Source organism: Genypterus blacodes, unplaced genomic scaffold (genome assembly GCF_046128005.1).
Source record: "Genypterus blacodes isolate CSIRO-AG114 ecotype Tasmania unplaced genomic scaffold, CSIRO-AGI_Gbla_v1 ptg000107l_1, whole genome shotgun sequence".
Classification (NCBI taxonomy): Eukaryota; Metazoa; Chordata; class Actinopteri; order Ophidiiformes; family Ophidiidae; genus Genypterus; species Genypterus blacodes.
In genome coordinates this window covers 981,415-1,002,733 of record NW_027466911.1, presented here as the reverse complement: position 1 = coordinate 1,002,733, position 21,319 = coordinate 981,415, and the positions used below count along the sequence as shown (strand labels likewise).

Below are 21,319 nucleotides of genomic sequence, written 5' to 3'. Positions count from 1 at the left end.
GAAGTCTGGCTATCAACAATACAGCAGCGTTCCCGTCCATTGTTTCTTTAGTGCCACCATGCAGATATGTTGCGTGTCACAGATAACGCGCGTGTGTGTGTGTGTATGTGTGTGTCCTTGCAAGTGTGTGTGTGTGTGTGGTAACTGTTTAGTAAAACAGTCACATACGGCACATCTGCCAACAGACTGCACACTTACATCTTTCTCCAAAACTAAAGCTCAAAAGAAAACACAACCCCTCCTCCCCAAAACAAAGTACACAATGAAGTGTTTAAGTTCATCAGCCGCACACTTTGGTGCAGCCGGTAAGGTGTTAAAGGCCGGGCAAGGGTCAAGAGCCCAGCCCACTGCATTTTCTGCCGGGCTGCATCCCGACACACAGCCACCATATGTCCAGGGTTTCACAGTCAATGAGCCGTCCTGGCCTGCGTGACAAAGACCTATTCACGTCCATTGGACTCTAAGGAAATCTGCAATTCCATGCTATGATTAGGACCCAATGCGGCACTAGTCCAGCCGTTAAAGGAAAACAATATGCGAGATAGTACAGAGAACGGCTACACAGACAAAGAACTTCACAGAGCAGTTAAAGCAGATAAATGAAAGCGTGATCTCGCCCTCGACTCGCCGGCCGAAACTTTGTAGTACCGGCGCTTTGCCTCCTGGAAAGTCCCCTGAGACTCACCGGAAACATTCCGCCTCTGTCACTCACAGCTCCGTTAATAAGGCCGGCAGTCAACGCCGGGGAAAAGATATGCGGGGATGAAAGATGCCTCTCTCATGTCTGAGCTTTGAGGCGTGTTTCCAGGTGTCGCCGAGGTGAGCGAACAGCAGCTTTATAGAGTAATGTTGCATTTTAATACATACAATAAAGCCCTCTGCTTATAAAATAGTATTTTGTGTCCCATATCCTGTTGTGTAGCATCTCTGGGGACGTTTTGCTAGACGCGCTAGTCCCTGAGCCCCGAGCTAAAAGTGTAGAAAGGAAGGAAGCCTATGTCAAAGAATACAGCATATAGAGATCCTGGCAGAGGCTCATATCACACATTCTCTCACCGCAGCGATTAATATCTGCGAGGGGGGAAAAAAGGTCAAACTTGACTTGAAACGGTCCAGTATATCACAGTTACATTCAGAGGCCGTATTTAATACATCAATCCCTGCTGTGATGTCTCATCAGCCCGGTCACACAGGAGCAACCCACGCCGCACATTATCAAAGATTGATGCCCCGTCCTACTTAAAGACAGGAAGGAGAGACACACCGGAGCGAGGAGGGGGAACTTTGCGTCGGCCCTCCGAGAGGCGTCGGCCCCTGGCGTCATGTGGCACGGCTGGCGCTCATGGTTGCCACATGGCGTGCCAAGCCTGAGCCATTGCGTAACCTGAGCTGGAGATATGCGAGCAGAGTGTTTTGACGTTGACGCTCACACACAAAAGACAGCACCAGCTGACTCAGGTGGATGGAGACAAAAGGTTTCGGGCTTCCATCTCCTCCCATCCACCGTCTTCCTCCTCCACCTCATAACAGAAGACAAAACCAACTGACAGAACAAACAGGAACTTCTGAGCCTGGTTTCCCTCTAAAACTCCCTCTTTTATATCCACTGTTCGCCACCGTCCCACCCTTTTCTTGTTCACAGTGCTTGCTTAATAATTAATTGATTAATTAGTTCTCTCATTAATCATTTATTCATTAATCATGGCCTGATTTTTCTAGAGGAAGCGGTGCAATCTGAAAAAACCCTGACTTCACATTTCACTCTAATTATGCTCCTTTACTAATCAACGCTTAAGAAATGGAGTTTCAGGAAATTAGTTTTCCTCTTCCCTTCTTTTTCAACACAAAGCAGGATGTATTGGTGGTCGGCAGGTAACATTTTCACCCTCTGTTCCTTATGTTCGGCGAGCTCTCAGTCATTAGTCCATTTAAATGAGTCCTTCACGCTACAGGTAATTTGATGAACTGAATGAAATTTTGATGTTTAATTAAAATGTGCCTTTTCACCACCTCACCATGGAGAGGAATAGAAATTCCAGCCATGTAATAACCACAGACGTTGACTAATAAATTGCAATTGCAAGGCAGTTTGTAAGATGGGACAAGTGGCAGGATTGTAAAGCAGACACACTTATTGTTTCCCTGGATCCACGGCTCTCCTGGGAGGGGGGAGGTAATTTCTTTAATCGCTCCGAGTTATGTTCTCTGCACACAGAGATGAGGAGGTGGCTGAGTGTAGAACGTCTACTGTAACACGGCTCGCATTTGAGAAGGACAGTACAGAGAAACACAAGAGAAACACAAGAACCGTTTTGATCTGAGGTGTTTTTTATCTGCTTGTGTTCCTGTTGGATGCAGAGTTCACAGAGCGGCGCGGTCCCTCTCTCTCTCTGAAGAGGCTCTTGTCAGCTGCTGACAAAAAAGAATTATGCATCAAATTAAAGAGAGCTCCAGTGAAACGGAGGCAACTTGGGCATTAACCTCTAAGCTTTAAAAAGCACACATATTAAGCAACACTAATGAGACTCTCATTGAGCCCGCCGCGTTTTATATTCAGACGCGCCTTTGACTTCACTGAGCCATTGCGGGCTTGTGAATGAGTCTGTCGCTCGTATTCATCTCGCACGTCGCACAAACACCGCAGAAGTGAACAGAAACATACACTAGACGGCCCTTTTTACTCCTAATGAGATGCATACATTTACAACATTACCACCCTCATTAAAAAATAATAATAACAAAGGGGAAAAAAGTATTAATTATGAAACGCACTACTTCCTATCATGAAGAGCCAAGGGGATCTCCACTGGGCTCAATTAGGGAGAGTAGGCCGCAAATCCCCAGACTAAATTAATTGACACCCAGGGGCATTAGACCCAGAGTCCCAGTGCAGAATCTTTGTAGAGTTTCTTTTGCTTTCATTCCCACAGCCTTTTAGAAAAAGAAAGATATGGAGGGGCAATTTGAACATTATCTTCTTTATATATTGTTGTATGGATTGCTTATAATCCATTATGTATTTATTTGCCTTTGTCACATCTGCAGCTGTGGGGGGAGTAAAGGTCTGTACTTATAAAGTGCTTTTCTCCAAAGACCTCACATTCACCCATTCATGCACTGATGGGGGGGGGGGCCATCTCCATCACCATCGCAGCCACACGCCGCCAAGATTCATAGCCGTCACATGTTGCATAGCGCTGCTGTTTTATCCACTGTGTCAGCTCTTGTGCCTCGCACTAAACCGGGGCTTTTCGCAAACAGCACGAGACGTTAATGATTTAAAAGCACAGTAAATTATACTGAAAGCCCTCTCCATCCAAATACTGGTGAGCGAGAGAGGGGAGGGGAGAGGGAGCCAGAGAGGGAAAATTGGGAGAGAGAGAAAGAGAGAGAGAGAGTGAGAGAGACATGGAGAGAAAGGCTGAGGGACAGGAAAGGGCTACAAGTGTGACACAGATCCAGCCTCGCACTCGAAAAACACCAGGGGGTAAGCAGGAACGAAATGACAAGACTTGCTCAATCAACATCTTGTCAACACTGCTGCCTGATGCGCGCAGACAATTTCATACCGCCGCTGCCGATTCTCTCCCTCCCCCTTTTTCCTCTCGTTTTTATATGGCTTTTTATTTCCTGTTCTCCTGCCAGCCAGCCAGCCAGTCACATCGTGCTATCTGTCTGCGCGGAGTCAGCTCTCAGCTCTTTGGGCTCTTGGCTTCAGAGTGGGGATGCGCTTTAAAAGCTGCGCGAGACTTATACTCAGGGAGATTCTTCTGCCCGGTACAACCCCCCTAAAGATATGGGACCGTGACAGTGTGCAAGAGCGTGTGTGTGTGTGTGTGTGTGTGTGCGCGGGAAGACAGTGTAAGAATGAGTGTATTTATGGCACATTGTCGAGCACTGCAGCACCGCTAGTGCTCCAACCATTCACTTACGCATACACACTGACTATGTCACATCAGCACTCTTGGTCTCTCTCTCCCCCCTCAACCCCCGTCCTCCCTCCCTCCCTCTTTTTTTCCCCCCTCCTTTCTTCCTCGTATGCATACCTCTCTATTACTCTATTCGCTGCATCTGTTGTAGTAGGTACCCAGGGAGAAACTCTGCCGCTGCTCGCCCATGCGTTCAGCCTCTTTGCTGCCCCTGATGTGTGCAGCGGCCTATTCCGGCAGAGAAAAACCTCATGGTGACAGCCTTGGAGACAGACTGATTACAGCATTCCATCAATCCCCTCTCAGGCTTGCTCTCCTTTGCAATTGGGAGCTGACAGGAGCCCACTTTTTCCATTTTTACCGTACCACAGTTTTTCCGGTCCTTCTAACATGCAGTGGCTTTTTTTTTTTTTTTAACCTCCGTTGCTCCCAACTACCCTGCTCTCTTGAGTGTTGTGTTGACAAGCTGACACAAACCCCTGTGATTTTCACACTAGGGATGCGCAGAGGGAGAATAGGGGACAGGGGATGTGCAGGACAGAGAGGGAGACATGGGTAGAGGAAGAGCAAGGGAGAGGGCTGGCAAGATGACAGCTCATGGGGAGTCTGGAGAAGCACAGTGATGGCAGAAAGAAGCGCGGAGAAAGCAAATCAACAATTAGTAACACCTTCTATACCTCTGAAAGGGGAGCCCTGCTAGGCATGGATTTCAGGGATCATGGCTCACCAACTGTAGACGCACAAGTGATAAACAGGAAGACCAGGATGGGGCTGCCTTGAAGTTGGGGGTGGGGTCGGATGAGCAGGTTCACTTTCTAAAAAAAGAAAAGAAAAAGGTCTCGGCCTGAGCCAAGGTTTTCACAATGGAATAAAGGCTGAGAGGGAATGGCTCAGAGGATTAAACTCGGGCAAAACAACTCTTAAAAGACTGTTAGTCTGCAATTTAGGTGGCACAGAAATGCAAGAAGGGGTGAAAAGATTGTGAGAGTGGGCGGGAAGGGCGACGGCAACGTGGGAGAGAAAGCACCGAGAGGCAGGGGAGGGCTGCGTGAACGTATGGGAGAGGAGACGAGCCGAGACGCCAGCAGATGATGTTCACCGCGCTCTAAGTCGACGGGGGAAGCAAGAGATGCTGGGACGTGCGGCGCCCGCGTTTGTGCGACGGTGGGTGGTATCTGCTGCGATACCCCCAACACGCCTGCACAAGTTCTGTAGGAATCACGATAATGAGCTTAGAAGCGACAATAGCCGAATCAAACACGAGATGGTGGCAAGGTCCACTTTGGTACGGAGTCCATGGCTCAGCTACCTCAGCAATACTGTCTGTACACGCACACACACACGCGCACACACACGCACAGGAAGAGGAAGACAAAAGACCCTGACTCAAAACAAAGGGATAATAATTCCATACAGAGAGAAATGGAGCTTGCATTTTCCAGCCCGATTTAGAAGCCTTATCTAGACAAGACACAATGGATGGCATTTGGGGAAAGGGGTTGTTTGTTCCAGGCTTGACACTTTTTAGCCAATTGCTTTGTTGTGTGCAGGCGTTTTTTTTGTTTTTTTTGGGCACTTCTCTCTCCGCTCGGGGTCTTATTGTGGAAAACTTGCACCAGCTGGGCAAAGAAATCTGCCCGCACCAGTGGGGGCAAGAAACGAGTAGTAGCAAGTAGCAAGCAGGTAGCATGTTTGGTTTCTCTCCCTTTTCTTAAAAACATTTTGAATTATTAGTGCGCGGAGCAAATTGCGCAGTCAAGTTGAGAGCACTTATATTTATAGACCCCACAGGACTGGATGTTGCACTCTAGAATAGCCGCCGTGCCGGATTGGGAATGAGGACACGGAATAAAATAAGGGGCCGAAACAGGCACTCTGAGGGAACGCCGGCTTGGAGTGGGTGAACATATGCAGTTAAGTGTCATTGTAAAAACAGCAAAATGGCCAGAGTGCATATGGAGGAGTTGTGCTTCTTCAGCTTTTTTGGCCCCCCGAACAAAAGAGTCTGCTGTTGTTTCCTTGTTTAATTTGAAGGAACTGACTTGCTTTCTCTTTTTTTTTCTTCGTTTTTTTTTTTTTTACACGCAGCCTTAAATTGGTGTTAAATGAGTCTGGAAGGCTGTTCCACATTATCCGTTTGTTGTGGCAAAATGGCGCAACAGATCATGATAGTGGTAAATGGAGAATCATTTTGCTGCGCTGCATATGTGAGAGCTGCTTTTTATCCAAAGGTCAGCTGCAGTGCCATTATCAGTCTCAGTACTTCGCACCACACACACACACAGAGAGAGAGAGGGAGAGAGAGAGAGAGAAAGAGAGGAGTGAGGGAGAGAGCGTAGTTCAATCTAATTCTGTCAAGGCCGATCCGCTGCTGTGGATCTTTGTTGACATCTGTCCATCTCTTCCTGATCCTTCCTGATGTGAGTGTGTGTCCCTATCAGTTCAGATGAAGTAGAGAGACAGAGGGAGAGAGGGAGAAAGAGGGGAAGAGAGAGAGAAAGAGAGAGAGAGAGAGTGCAGGCAGTGCAAAGTGCAGAGGCAAAGCTCCTTAACAGGCCCGCATCCACATCTGCTGGGTTCTGTATTGTACTTAACTTTGACCATATGACAGAAACAGCAAAGTCACCGTGTCAAAGCAGCCGCTAAATGTGCCCTCCAGTCGTCGACAAGTTTCCCTATTAACGCTGCCACATTCTCACCACTCATTCACACACACACGCGCACTCACACACACTGACACGGCCATAAAACTGTAAACGTTGATGATAATCCATTTTGAGAAATCTGGATGAAAATGTGTACAGATGTTCTTGTGTTGTGGCCTTCGTACAAGGGGATGGGAAAGCACACACTATCACACACACAAACACATATGTGGCACAGGAACACTATACTGTATATTTTACAAGTATTCATTCAAGTTAAGATGCTTCTCCTCTGCTAATGCTGAACCTCCAATAGAACCCAAGGTCCAATACTTTCATTTGAAATATGACAACAGACTAGCTCTTCACTTTCAGTCCTGTGAACGGCAGAAAGGTGCACGTGTGCTGTATGTTTGTGTGTACGCATGTGTGTGTATGTGACACGGGATCCTATACCAGGAACAAGTCCTTACGCACCCACAACTCCTAACCTCCTCTGCCTGCCTGCCTCCCTCTCTCTTTCTCTCTCTCCCTACTCCTCCACCGTTTCTTTTGTCTCGGTTCTTTTCCCCTCTCCCTTTCTCTCCCGTTTCAGAAATGTATGCATGTAATTAAGCCGCTAATACACCGTCAAAGAATTGTCTAATTCAGCAAGGAGGAATTAAAGGAATCTGGCGTGAGTCATTAGCCAGTCGAGATGTTCTGCTGAGCATTTTCAATAAGGGATCTGGAGAGCAATGAATCACTCGTATGGTGTGAAGACATTCGCTACAGCACATGCTCTGTACTCTATATTTATATGACTGCATGCGTGTGTGTGTGTTAATTGCCGTACAGCATATGAGCATGTGAAATCGTATGCGGGTGAGGGGTAGAGAAACAATTCAATGCATGTAATCCATTGAAATAATCAACCAATGCAACTAATTGCTACCAATTGTGAATATTTAGGCACTCTGGGCAAGATTCTTAATTCTAATCCATGTTCCAATTGTAGCAAAGAGCAGAAAACTCCTTATGCAAAGTGTGAAAAGACTGAATGTGAAAATGTGCCGTAGCTCAGAGGCGGGAATGTTGGGGAGGCAGGCAGGCGTGGAGTGGAAAAGCAGCATTTTTTGAAGCGGAAGATGAGAAGCGGCAAGCCTGTGCTGCACGCCTAACAGCCTGGACCAGAAGACGTTTCACTCCTCATTTATGATCTCAAATTGGCCTCTTTTGATCCACAGCGCGTGACACACATACTGTACAGTCTACCTGCATGCATCTCTGGCTCTATAGGCTTTGAAAAACACTTTCAGTTAAAAAGTACATGACACTGTAGTGCAAGAAGGCATCGCTGTGGAACTAACAGAGGCTTCTTTTCTGTTTAACATTCTCTTAACACTTTTTTGGGGGGGGGGAGATGCAAAATAAGAGAACGGTCACATGAGAAACTAGCAAGCGAGCAGCTGAGAAGCACAACGGCCAGAGCCATGGAGAACTCACGCTCCTGATGATCTCACAGTTTGGCGGCTTCAATTGTGCTGGTTGTTGACACATAGTGTGTGTGTGTGGGGGTGTGGGGGGGCGACAGGAGGGGGGGCAGGGGGGGGGGGGGGGGGGCAGGGTTCAGTCCACGGTACAGCCCCAGATGAAGTGGATAATTGAGTGGGGAATAAACACTGCCAACACCCTCGGAAGCGCTCTTTCAGAAAGAAAGAAAAACTAAGAGAGAATGGAACTAGAGAGAGGGAGAGTGTGGGGGCGGGGGGGGGGGGGGGGGGGGGGGGCGAGAGAAAATGGGTGAGAGCGAGCGAGAGAAAATCCCAGCTACCCTCTGGGGGGAAAAGCTGCTATTGAAAAGCTATTAAACTTGCATTTAGCAGGATTGATTGGAAATGAAGAGGCCTATTAAAAGAGAGGGACAAGGGGACAATAGCGCGTCTCTGGCCACCGTATGTTGCCCTCCTTTCAGACGCTTTCTTTGCCGGGGGGGGGGGGGGCAACCCTGTCTGTTTAAGCACTCCCACCAAAAGAAGCATTTGAAGGAGGGGGGGTAGGGGGTGGGGGGGGGGGGGGGGGGGGCTTAGCGATGCCTGAATAGAACCCTCTTTATCCTCCTCTGTCCCCCTTCCACTCTATTCTACTCTCAGCAACAAAGAAGGAGAGACGGAGAATGAGGGAAGCTTCTTTTTGCCCCCCCCTCCCCAAACCAACTCCACGCTCAGACACCCCACTTAGATAACCAACCAGCCCCCTCCCTCCCCACTGCAGATTAGTTACCTCTGGAGTTCTGCCATCTCCCCCTGCCAGTAGGGTTTGTAATACTCAATCTTCGGCATCATGGCACAAACAGTTGGAGCCGCGAATCCGCATTCATGCTGCGTTTGTGTGTGCGCGCGTGTGAAGACGGGCCAGCCAATCCGGTGAAATACCCTTCGCGGTAATGCTTGAACACAGCAGCGGAACGGCGGCAGGTGTCTCCACTGACTTTCAGTGCGCTCAAACGGATGGGTCCCTCGGGATCTTTAATGGAGTTTTGATTGTTTAACATCCATTTTTACCAAAAAAAAGCAGAGAAAGAGTGGCAGATTTTTCTTCCCAGAAGTGTGTTTTGCTTCATGTCAGTGCGCACACACGCAACCATATGGTCTCAGGAAAGAGTTAAATAAGTCATGAGGCAGCTGACGTTCTCTCTCTCTCTCTCTCTCACACGCTTTGTTTCGGGGGGGAAAAAATAAATTTTTCGAAACATGTCAGCCTCCTCCAACCTCTCAGCGAGCACCATGACAACCAGAGAGCGAGAGGGCCAGGCCACGGGGGTCTGAGCTCTTTCATCATGAGCTTTACCTTCTCTCACACCCCATCAAACCTTCACTTTTTTAATGCTACATGGCTGCTGGTGCGACAGAAACATATTCACTGAAATGCCACCGGCCGGCTCTGCATTCCTGTACAGTTGATAGGTATTTGGTGAACCTATAGATGTGACGACCGCACGAGTTGGAAGTAATGTAATATTCATCTCCTGCATCTTTCCTTTTCTCTTTTCTCCAAACAGCCACCCAAGCAGCCTACTTCTCTCAGCAGCCCCAGGACCAAGTGGTGATAGCTGGCCAATCGGTGACTCTGCCCTGTGTCATCGTTGGTTACCGGGGGATGGTGCAATGGACCAAAGACGGCCTGGCACTGGGCGGAGAGAGAGACCTACCAGGTAACACCACTTATTGGTTTTTCTCCTTCTGTACTTCTTGCTCAATCTATACGTTTCCCTCTCCTTCCTCTGCTTTTTGTGGATGTTTGTTGTTCTCTCTCGCTCTCCGTCTCCGTCTGTCTCGCCATAATCAATGCCAGGTCGCATTAGACACCCGGTCTCTCTCTGTCAGCGTTGAGGTTTTACACAAATGAATGGTGAGGGAACTAATGTACTGCGGACAGCTCGGCTGCCGCTGCAGACACCAAACTTTAATTTGTTGTTTAGCATTTTGAGGGTCTGGGAGAAAAAAGGTGGATAATCAATTGACTTTTGTCACGGCTGACATTTAAAGGTGTGGCAGAGCGGCAAAGAGGTGGGGAAGCTTCCTCTCGACCTGAGCCACCCTCGTCTTTGTTGTGTCAGTGTTTAAAGGACAGACTTGGCTCGCATGTTGCATTTGGAGCCTCATGCTGTTCCGTTAACACAACAGTTCAATGCCTGGCTCGCTGACGTGTTGCTCCCTTTCATTTGTGTCTTAAAGAACCTCGCCATGTTCCTCTCGCCTTTGTTCAAAGCACAAATCTGTTCTTTTTTTTAAGCCCCTTCCATTGTGCGCTTGTTGTAGCCAGGTTTGTTTGTGTCTGACTCCATTCTCTGTGTTGGCTTCACGCAGGCTGGACGCGCTATTCCTTAATGGGCGACCCGCTATCAGGCGAGCACAGCTTGCTGATCGATTCGGCAGAGTTGGCGGATGATGCGGTGTACGAGTGTCAGGCTACGCAGGCGGCGCTGCGCTCCCACCGTGCCAGGCTCACTGTACTAGGTAAGATACACAGCACGCACACACATGATCCTCCCAGCCAGACCTCATGCCAAGCCCTGCAGGCGGGCAGTGCCAGGGAATAGCCGGGGGGCGGGGGGTCAGGGCGTCTTCATCACAACAAGTACACAAACCACTCAGAGACCACATGCAAGTTTCGTCATGGAAACTACAACTCAAACCTAATAGAAAAAGGAAATCCCTTCCCCTCTTTGTAGCGATAATCAAAACGATGGACGTCTTGGGTAATGTGATTGCTGCAGTCACAGATGCCGCGCCGGTGGTTTAAAAGTCAGCCTCTGCATAGTTAGCACATTTTACAGTGAGCCGCAGCATTTGTCAAGTGTAAGGCAGTTTTTACATTAACGTTGATGTGGGTGATCTACTTATTCACACAGACGTTCAGAGGGTGGGAGGGGGGTTGCTGAGGAGACGCGGGGACAGGTCTGGGGGGAATTGGTTTCAGCAATGCATTGCTGGCACCTGGTGGCATGCACGGGAATATTACTGTATTAATTAGTTTAGTCAATAAGCCGCTGATTCACAGGCTGGGAAATACAGATGGAGAGCGAAAACACACAGCGAGCAGTTGTGCAAGGGTGATGATACAGACCACACACACACACACACACACACACACACACACACACACACACACAAGGGTTTGCAGCTCAACCATTTATCCTTGAAACTGGCTATGCAGACTTCTGTCAAACTGTGTTGGGAGTTATCATTAGGGTTGCCATGGAGAGGCAAACCGTTTATGTCCAATGTTAGGAAAGATCATTTATTTGAAGTGAACATATTCACAGAGCTCGTGTGTACTCCTCATCAGCCCAACTCTCTGCATCGACTGACCTCGCCATTCAGTGCAGCACAAAGCAGCGTGACCGTCTTACATGCCCACATGGAAGCAGTGAAGATGCTTTCATAAAACTCCTACATTAGCTGCACTGAAAGAGGAAGGATGGCTGCACAGGAGCATTATATATGTTTCATGAGACACGCATCGACTAGGGGACACTGATTCTTTGCGTGTGTACGTGTGCACATGCATGTCATTGTAGGTGTATGAATCTATGTGTGTGTGTGGCCAAATCAATGTGGCCAGATGAGACCAAAGCAATCCTGCACAGTCAAAGGAGTCAACGGCAGGAATGCAGTCAGGGGAATCGGCATGGAAATTAAAATCACCTAGCACTCGGATTCCATTAGTGTCCGTGCCGCAGCAGCGGAAGGACCTCTGACAATTCAGATACACACAGAGAAATTGGTTTGGTGGAGAGAAGGAGAAAGGCCAGCACAAACCCCATGTTTACGCCTTCTCTTATTGGTTGGGGAGATAGACGCCTTCATCAGGGGTGGCACGCTCGGCTTGCTAGTGGTGCGTGGGAAACCATGCAAATAAATGAACAAATAAGCAATTCGGTTGGAACATCACTCTGAAATAGTAAGAGCAAATAGAGTAATAATGTCGCTCCCAGGAAAGGAAACAAAGTAGTTGAGTCTGTCTTTTACAAATGACAACTGTTCTTGGTCCTTTGGCCCGTCTGAAGGAACACCTTGTTAAACAGAAATAACATCATAAGAATATATTGTTTGCCTCTTCCGCTGCTGAAATATATTGTTGAGCGTAGACGAGCGGCAAGCTCAATATCAGCGTGACTTCTTTGTGGCCTTACGCTGGCCTGGAGCTGTAATGAGTTTTGTGTTTTGTTTTGAACCGCATGTTTGTTTGCCTTCACAGTTCCTCCCTCAGACCCTGTGGTGGAGGGCGGCCCTGTAGTACGTCTGAAGGCCCACACACTGCACAACCTCACCTGCAGAGCCTCGGGGGCCAAACCTGCTGCTGAGATCACCTGGTACAGAGACGGAGAGGTCATGGAGACGGCAGTCTATGCCAAGGTACAGTCACAGAACAGAGCGCCATCACTCAATCACCAACACCCACACAGCATTACCAAACATGACAGCAGGCAGAAATACATGCAAATCTTCCAAACAGAAACACTTTCTCTCAGGGTATAAAGCTTCCTTTCTCTCCTCTCTCTCTCTCTCCTCTCCCTCCAAGCTCATCCTTCTTCTGTGGTCTCGCACAGGTTTACGCCACCCTTCTCTTGCAAGATGTGCTCACTCTCTCCACTTCTCTCTGCAGTCCCCCTCCTGCCTGACCCCCTCCTCCTCCTCCTCCTCCCCCTCAGCCTCCCCCTCACTCGCTAACCCTCCACCCCCCCCCCTTTTGCTCGCTAATGCAGCAACACTACAGCATAACTGGAGCATGCCAAAGCTCAGACAGGCATGAGCGTTTCATACAGTGGAGTTTCTGCGGAGAAGGAATCACCCACAACAATACAGAAACACAATGGGGATGCGCCAGAGCGTGAGCCAACTGCGGCTGGGAAAGTGTCACATTTTTCATGCTCTCTGACCACGCTAAACGACGCTAAACGCCACATTTAAGGAGGCGAGAGCCTGCAGTTGGAAGGGGAGGGGGAGAGGGAAGGAAGGGAGAGGAAGGACTGATGGCTGAGTGAGGTTGTGGCTGAAGTGGGGAGGGTTAAAAGATGCTTAGTGAGAGTAAAGGGTGATGACAAGGAGTGATGCGATTTCATCTAGCAGAAAAATGCTTTTGGTGTGTCTGGTTGAGGAAGTGAAAGGCTCGGTCCATTGATTCACACGTCCAGGGAATAGCCTCAACTTGCCCTTGCTGTGTTTCAAAGATGTGTGACACTTCTTACTCTTCACCGTCACCGCCCAGAAAAACTAGCCATCACACTTGTCTGTCTGTCTGTCTGTCTGTCTGTGTCTGTGTGTGTGTGTGTGGGTGTGTGTGTGTGTGTGTGTGTGAACGTGATCGTGCATTAGAAAGCGAGACAGAGAAAGCACTGAGCCGTATCCTCAGAATCTACACCTTTCCTCACTTAGGCGTATTGATTTCTGTGAGCAGTAAATAGATTTAAAAGATGATGACAAACAAGGAGCGCTGACAGGGAACACTCTCAGAAATGTGGGAACAGCACAATATCCCCCGCAGCATCGTAAAATATATGAGTCTGCTGCCACGCCGAATCCGAGAGCAATTTTAATGCCTTGCACGTGAAAAAAAAAAACGTAATCTGCAGTGTCACATACCTAAGTGGTGATGTCACTACTTGCAGCAAGTTTCATGTGCCGCAGTGGCACTGATCACCTCTGTGATGTTCCTCCAAACTTCTACCTGTAAGATGACTTCATCTAAGCGCTGCTCTGTGTTGCTCTGCAGACACCGATGGAGGACGGGAAGAGGGAACAGGCGGTCAGCATGCTTCCAATCGTCCCGGAGGACAGCGACTCCGGACGCACCTACACCTGCAGGGTTCTTAACCCAGCCGCCCCCGCTGGTCGACAGACGTCCATCACCATCAACGTCCAGCGTGAGTGTGCCTGGCATTTGCTTGTCCTCGTAATACCTCCAGTAAATATGTGTGTGGGGGTGGTGGATGCTGTGTACAATCCTGATGCATACAGAAATAGAATAGATGTGCTTAATTCTGTTGCACTTTAATGGTGCTGAGCATTAAGGTGAGTGAAGCACTTGGCATGACATTAAAGCATTAGATGAATAAATGAGTGAAATCCCTTCATTTCCACTCAGAGGTGAATAGAAATCCTAAATGCTTTGGCAGCGTTTGCTTCCCCCTGTTTACCAGTGAGTCACACACACAGGCTCGCTCATCTCCTACATTGTGCCTGCTTGCATTAAGCTCAACAATGTAAAACTTTCCCTTTCTTACAGACCCTCCTTCAGTGACTCTATCTGTTCAGCCTCAGACTGTGACCGAGGGAGCCAAGGTTCTCTTTATCTGCTCGGCGTCAGCCAACCCTGAAATCACCGGGTACAGGTGAGCTTTTTACACAACCATCCGTTCTTCAAAGCGCCATTCGTTCCGATTGGCACCCCGGCTACCCGCTGAAACAAATTCCACCTATTCTAAACCTCTCTGGCGAGGACACAGAATGCTTTTATCCTCATCCCAAGACACGATAAGCTAACACGAGAGAAGCTACACAAAGATGAGTGTTAAACAGATTTAAAATGGCTGCTGGATTGGCAGTGCTTGTGTTTGATTGTGATTGGCACAAGTTATAAATCAGCTAATAGCCACTTTGACACGCATGGATTAGCATCTTCCCCCGAACTAATGCACCTAATGCACCATTTGATGTGATTACTTATCTGTTACAGGTGGTCTAAAGGAGGAGTCCCAATATCTGAAGCCAACGGGGACAGTCTAGAGGTGACAGTGGATTATTCCTACTTCACCGACCCCGTCTCCTGTGAGGTCTCCAACTCTGTGGGCAGCACCAATGTCAGCACCCTGGTGGATGTACAATGTGAGTTCTACTGTGGACAGATATGTGATCCTCAGCGGTGTAGCTGTGAAGTGTCAGATTTCGATCACTACCCCGGGTGTTGTTTTAAAAGCCGACTGGAATTTGATTGTATCTGACTCACTGTTTCACTTCACCTTAGTTGGGCCCAGACTGCTGTCAGAGCCGAAGCCAATGACTGTGGACATCGGCATGGACGCAGCCTTCACCTGTGCCTGGACAGGAAACCCTCCTCTGACCCTGGCATGGACAAAACAGGGCTCAAGCGTGGTAAGGCAACAAACGTTACCCACCCCCTTTTGATGGTAAAGCTTCAAACCAGCCGTTCAGCACCGTCCCTCCAGAGAGATGCATTCACACATGGCCTTGAGGCATGAGTCTCTCACACTTTCCCTCCACACACTCTCTTTCAGGATGAATCTTCATCACCTCCCCTCACCATGCTCCCTTAGGGCTAAAGCCTCTGGCAGAAATGTCTGTCCACTGACAGATTCATACAGCGTCATCAGGACAGCTGACATGCTGTCATAACAATGTGAACATTAAATCAATCAGTCAATCAGTCAACCTACGAGCCAAAGCTCATAGTTTGATACCAAATGGAAATCAGGCGTTTACTGCAGCATTTCTGCCTCTCTAACATTAGAAAGCCTGAGTGCACTTGTGTATCCATTACCTCAAAGCCAATTTCTTAGGAGGAATGAAACACCTTTACTTTACATCATCATGGTAAAAGTCTTCCAGCACACGCCATCGCTACTGACATCCCACAGGAGCATCTCTCCTGGCAGCTAATATAATTTATGAGGCGATGCTGAAGAAAACCCCACCAGTAAAGAACGCTGCGGGACAGCGTAAGTGATGCTGTCACCTCAAAGTGAACAGTATCAGCCCCTCTGATGGAAACACATCGGCATTTTTCTAATCCACCCGCTGCCACTGTCCCTCACAGAGCCACAAGTAATGGATTAATTGGGTTACTCCGCAAGTGTGCTGAAATAAAAAAAATGGAGAGAGTGTGACGGGGATGTGGAGAGAGGGTGGAGGAAGGGGTAAATGGATTAATCACAGCATGATGGAATGGCAGGATCAATGAGCTAAGGAGTGAGTGAGCGTAGCAGCTCCAAAGGCTAAGGCCCACTCACACCATCGCACTCGCAGTCCCGTCCCCACTGTTTAATTACAACAATCTCCCCGGCAGCACGGTCACTCAGCGGTGGCTGGAGTGCTTAATGCTGTGATTAAAGCTCTTCACGATGAAATTAAACTCAAAACGGCCCGGCGTTTGTTACAATGGTCAGCCCACCTCTGTGCTGCCTCCACAATGAGTGGGCAACTGTGAAAGGTTCTTTCAGTCTCCTTCGCCTGCATCTCTCTCGCTTTTCCTCACTTGTCTCTCTGGATTTCTCACCAGGTACTCAGTAATGGCAACACATTGCAGCTGAAGGCAGTTACCCAAGAGGATGCCGGAACATACACCTGCAAGGCCATTGTACCGCGTATCGGCGTAGCTGAGAGGGACGTAACTCTGACTGTAAACGGTGAGTGGCGTCAAGCGAGATTCGATTGACATGTATTGGCGATATCTGATGATTTGGTGTCAATATCTGAAAAATTCTCCCCCTTCTCATTTCTTGTCTTCACTCGCTCCAGGCCCACCTATCATCACAGCAGAGGCCACACAGCACGCCATCAAGCACTCCAAGGGCAAGCTGGAGTGCCGGGTGGATAGCAGCCCCCCACCTGATAAGATCGTAAGTGAGCTTCTTGTCTTCGTGTGCGTGTTTGTTTGCTAACAAACTCTAACTACCTTCCAGCCTAACGCACCTACGGGGAGTGATCACTCAGTGTAGCTTTACCCCTGACCTCACCTTCACACCTTTCACACATCTCGACCACCCGTACCAACAGTGACACACACACACACACACACGCGTGCGGTGTAATTACACACAGACTGACTGAAGAAATGAGATTGTGGAGTTGGAGCGGCTTTAGGAGAGTGGCTTCCTGCAGGTTTCAGCCTAACTGCATTCAATTAGTGGCCCACGAGGCATCACTCAGCTGACCCTGTTGAACTGCTGAGCGTACGCTGGGCTGAGAGAGGATAATTAGGGTGTGAGGAGGAGTGAGAGACAGGCGCCCTGCTGGCCCCGCTCGAGAAAACAGGAGAGAGGAGCCTTATTTCATAGTGTGGCTACCTAACCCTCCTTAGGCTTCACCTGCAGGGCAGACGTGGGAGGCAGCTTAAACATGAGCCTGTGAGCGCTATCGGCCGCAGAGCACCGAGGAGGTCGACAGAGAGACGGCACAACACAGAGAGAGAAACTGGTTTTTTACTCAGGAGCCAGCAGGGATCTCACCGTAAACATCCACACTCCTGCCGCCTTGGGAATCCTTGTTTGAAAGAAAAAACAAAGTCTCACTCCCCGTCGTGTCTTCTCTTGCTCCTTCCCTACAGGTGTGGACCTTTGGAGACATGAGCCTGTCCTCCGGTTCCTCCGGCCGTTACTCGGTGCAGACGGTGGCGAGCGACAGCGGCGTCGTTTCCTCTCTGGTGCTTTCTGAAACCCTGGCGCTAGATTTCCAGCCGCGCTACAACTGCACTGCTTGGAATCGCTTCGGCACCGACACGGTCCTGGTCGTCCTGAAAGAGCAAGGTACTGACGGACAGGGTAATAATCTCCATTTGTGGCCTCCGCCGTGATTACAGCCATACACTCTCAATCCTTGTCGTGACGCAGGGGGGGCAGATTAGGTGAAAGTGGTGCTCCTGTCTTGCGCTTATCTTAATTATACTCCTCTAATCGATATAATTTAATCAGCAGATGGTTCCTTTAATGAATATGTTTGCCCCATAACATAGATATTGATTGGGGACAAAAGTCAATTAGAGGAAGCCACACGTGTCTGCAGCTGGGATCGGATTCTCTATCCAAGCCCGAGCGCCGAGGCCCCCTTTAACCGAGCTTAAAATCAGAACCAAGTGCGAGTGAGAGCGTTTGTTGCAGCAGACACCAAAAATAAGGTTCTCACCAGTGATTTACATCAACATAGCAGAGTGTGGTCTCCAGAGGGATGGGTAGCGGTATCTCCTGGAATCTCTAATTAGATTACTGTCTATTGCTTCATTGCATGTCAGGGCTTGTTACCCTTCTTTCAGAGAGATTAAAAACAATAGCCAGACTGAGGGATACTGGGGGTTTCTGCAAAAGCACACACCATCTATGAGGCTTAGAGCAGATGAATCTGTACAGGCGCTGACATTTCTAGGATTAGCGGGGCAAATATGTGGATCTCTCCATTCTCATGCTGTGATCTGCAGCTTCTTGACACTGACACGTATTCTCTTCCATCTCTTTTCTTTCCTTTCCCTCCCTTGATAACCCTCCACCACCCCCAACCCTTCCAACATCCTTCTCCATTCCTGTTCTCCTTACAGAGGCACTGCCTATGTTGATCATTGTCGGCGCAGCAGTGGGTGGAGGCTGTGTCCTCCTCATCTGTATCATTACTCTGGTCTCCCTCTGCTGCAGGCACACTGGCAAAGGTGAGCTCAACGGTTAGTATGGCAAACAAGGTCAACTGCCTATTTTTCAAATCAAACACGTGAAATTTGCGGTTTATAAACTGAACTGTGGCCTGTGCAGTTTGTGTAGCAAAATTCAATAAAACAATCTGCCTTTGTAATCCCCACAGGCAAGAGGTGCACCCGTCTATCCAAGAGCGACATCAGAGTTCAGATTGTTCACAGTGATCACAACGCGACACGAGGCAACGATGATGAAGAGGACGTCAAAGAGCCCATGGTAAATGTCTTCATCGTCTCCTGATACTTCATATCACTATTGATGGCAAGGGAAATGCACAACAACACAACATTATCGCTTTGTTCTAAATCAGGAGCGTTCTTGTTCTTTGGAGTAATTTTTCAAAATGCTTGGCTCTCCCTCAGGCTCCAAACAGCAGCGAGTCTCCTGGGACATCTCGTACAGAACACAGCGACCTCCTGGAGGAGGAGGAGGATGAGAGATCGGACATCAAGGTAAAACAGTAAAAACTGAAAGCTTACTTGAAGAAGCACTTTTAAAAAGAAAGAAAGAAAGGACGTATTTTCTCAGTAATATATTTGACTGCATCATACTTGTGTATCCTCTGCAGGACCCCACCAATGGCTACTATAACGTGCGAGGTCACGATGTCCGCGGCAGTGGCTTCTCCGAATATGTGCCCAACTCTCGGCCAGTCTACACCCCTTCACAGCTGCCCTCCCCCAGCCCTGTGTACGGTCAGCAGGGGACGCAGCCTCGGGTCTATGACTTCTCTCACCGATACGCTACGACCACTGCGGCCCGAACCTCATATGAACAGCAACAAGCTGCCCAGCAGCAGGCCACACAGCCAGCTAACATTTACCCTACTGACCCCCTCTACAGCGGCTCTGCTTACCTTCCCGCTCCCTATGGCCGTGCCTTCACCAGCTATGTTAAACCTGCCTCCTATGAGAAGGTGGATGCATATGACCAATCAGATCAGGCTAGCAAGGTGTCCAGCTCATCCCGCTTCTCTTATGCCTCATCACAAGTGTCCTCCCAGCAGTCTGACTATGGCCGGCCTTCACAACGTATGCAGACTCATGTCTGAGTGGACAAAAAGTGGGAATGGGAAGAGTACAGCAGCAGTGAGTAGATAACCATTGTAACCTGCACACAGGTTGACTAACATGAACAGACCTTCTTTACTTGGAGCGTCCTTCAAGGACACACTTGGAGAGAGTTGTGTGATTTAGGTTATGGGATAACCAACCTTAATTTATTTGTTGTGAAAGAAGAGGGGATCTACAGTCATGGCAACTGTAGAGGACTTCAGCTGATGAATTCAGCAGATTGTGGTGTTCCACTTGAACTCATTACCACAGTGTGATACCTCACCAGGTTATCATTACATGATGACCACCCAAACCTCTGGAGACCTGTCAGTGCCAGGACAGACCAGAAAACACATGAAATGCATCTCCCGGCTTTGGGTGGCCAAAACAACTGGGATAGTCTGCATTCCAGAGCCTTCTTTGTGTCAACACGAGTCTCAAGATAACACAAGATACAAGACAAATCTGAGGAAAAGACAGATATGAACAACCTATTGTCGTCCGTCATTTGGTGTTTTGTTGGCATGCGAAAGGAATTCTAAGCACATTTGTGTCTCTATCATCAACCAGACTGCGCTATCCACAGAGATGGTCATAAACTATTCTGCACAACAGGCTAGCTCTACTGACCAACCAGTGCTACAGGCACTTTCTGTCTATGAATAGTCATATCAGTGGTGAAATCCTTATGGCCTGAGCTGTATTCCTGAAGCTTTGTTTAAGATCTACTGATAATGACCCAAACATGTTGGAGTAATCAGTGTTGCTCACAATAGATGAAAGGAGAAATGAAGAGAATGTGTACTTAAGCCTCTGTTTTCATGAGAAACTGTATGTTAACTGTGTATGTACCATGTTGGATAAGGTGAGGCCATGAAAACCCAAAGATGATGATAATTGTATAGGGAAACGTTGAGATTGAGTACCACTGTCCTCCCTGGGTACCGTTGTGTTCCTCTGTTTTTGATGGTGAAATTGACAGTAGGCTGAAACCAGAACAATCATTTGTGGTGGTTTGGAAAATGATGGCAATCTAGAACTTGAAAAACTTGAATGCAGTGTCAACTTCAGCAGGCTCAGGTGGGTTAAGACGTGTAAGGTGTCCTAGCATGGACCGTACACTCCAGTTTTACAACTCAATCAAATTGTCTCAATATGTTTACAAGAAACAGAACTACCCTGAAACACTGAATATCTGTACAAATGGATAAGCCCATACTTTCTCTCTGTTGCATGCAAATGATGTGTCTCGTGAAAATCTTCAGCATTTATATTCATGTCCATTCCATGTTTGAGACATCAGTTTATTCACCTGGCCCAGTTGCATTCCACTTCCAGAGGCCTGGAAGTTTCAGTATGGAGGCCTGTACTGCCATTAGTCCAATAATCTAAGAACAAACGTCACTCAAAGTGAGAAGGCAAACATCATCGCTTGTCTTTATTTTTATATTTTATATAAGCCTTAATGTACAGCGTGTAAGCTGCTCTATTGTAAAGTATCTTTATATACATATGTATCTATCTTATTTTACTTCCGTCCACAAACTTTTTTCTTTTAAGTTGTTCATCAACCATTGAATGCAGTTACTTGCTTTTTGGGAACACAACTAATTGCCATTTGTTTGTTTATTACTTTAATAATGTATTAAGAATTTTATTTGCTAAAATGAGCTGTCGTTGCTTGTACCTTTGTACACATATTTATATTTAAATAAAACCATTTCCGATAAA

The 21,319-nt window shown here is 48.0% G+C and overlaps 1 protein-coding gene across 4 annotated transcripts in view; it reads left to right on the top strand.

The window, feature by feature from the left end:
- kirrel3l (kirre like nephrin family adhesion molecule 3, like) overlaps nt 1-21,319 on the top strand; it is a 32,389-nt gene extending 11,070 nt beyond the window's left edge. The window contains exons 2-15 of one of the 4 annotated variants that reach the window (XM_076160837.1): nt 9,615-9,767; nt 10,423-10,572; nt 12,317-12,474; nt 13,832-13,982; nt 14,345-14,450; nt 14,795-14,943; nt 15,083-15,210; nt 16,355-16,481; nt 16,594-16,694; nt 17,402-17,600; nt 18,383-18,490; nt 18,640-18,749; nt 18,896-18,985; nt 19,102-21,319. In XM_076160837.1, the coding sequence (XP_076016952.1) occupies nt 9,615-9,767; nt 10,423-10,572; nt 12,317-12,474; nt 13,832-13,982; nt 14,345-14,450; nt 14,795-14,943; nt 15,083-15,210; nt 16,355-16,481; nt 16,594-16,694; nt 17,402-17,600; nt 18,383-18,490; nt 18,640-18,749; nt 18,896-18,985; nt 19,102-19,584 (2,213 nt within the window). In that variant the 3' untranslated portion in view covers nt 19,585-21,319. Of the gene's footprint in view, nt 1-9,614; nt 9,768-10,422; nt 10,573-12,316; nt 12,475-13,831; nt 13,983-14,344; nt 14,451-14,794; nt 14,944-15,082; nt 15,211-16,354; nt 16,482-16,593; nt 16,695-17,401; nt 17,616-18,382; nt 18,503-18,639; nt 18,750-18,895; nt 18,986-19,101 lie in introns of all 4 variants that reach the window. The other 3 variants (XM_076160836.1, XM_076160835.1, XM_076160834.1) reach the window with 3 other exon arrangements.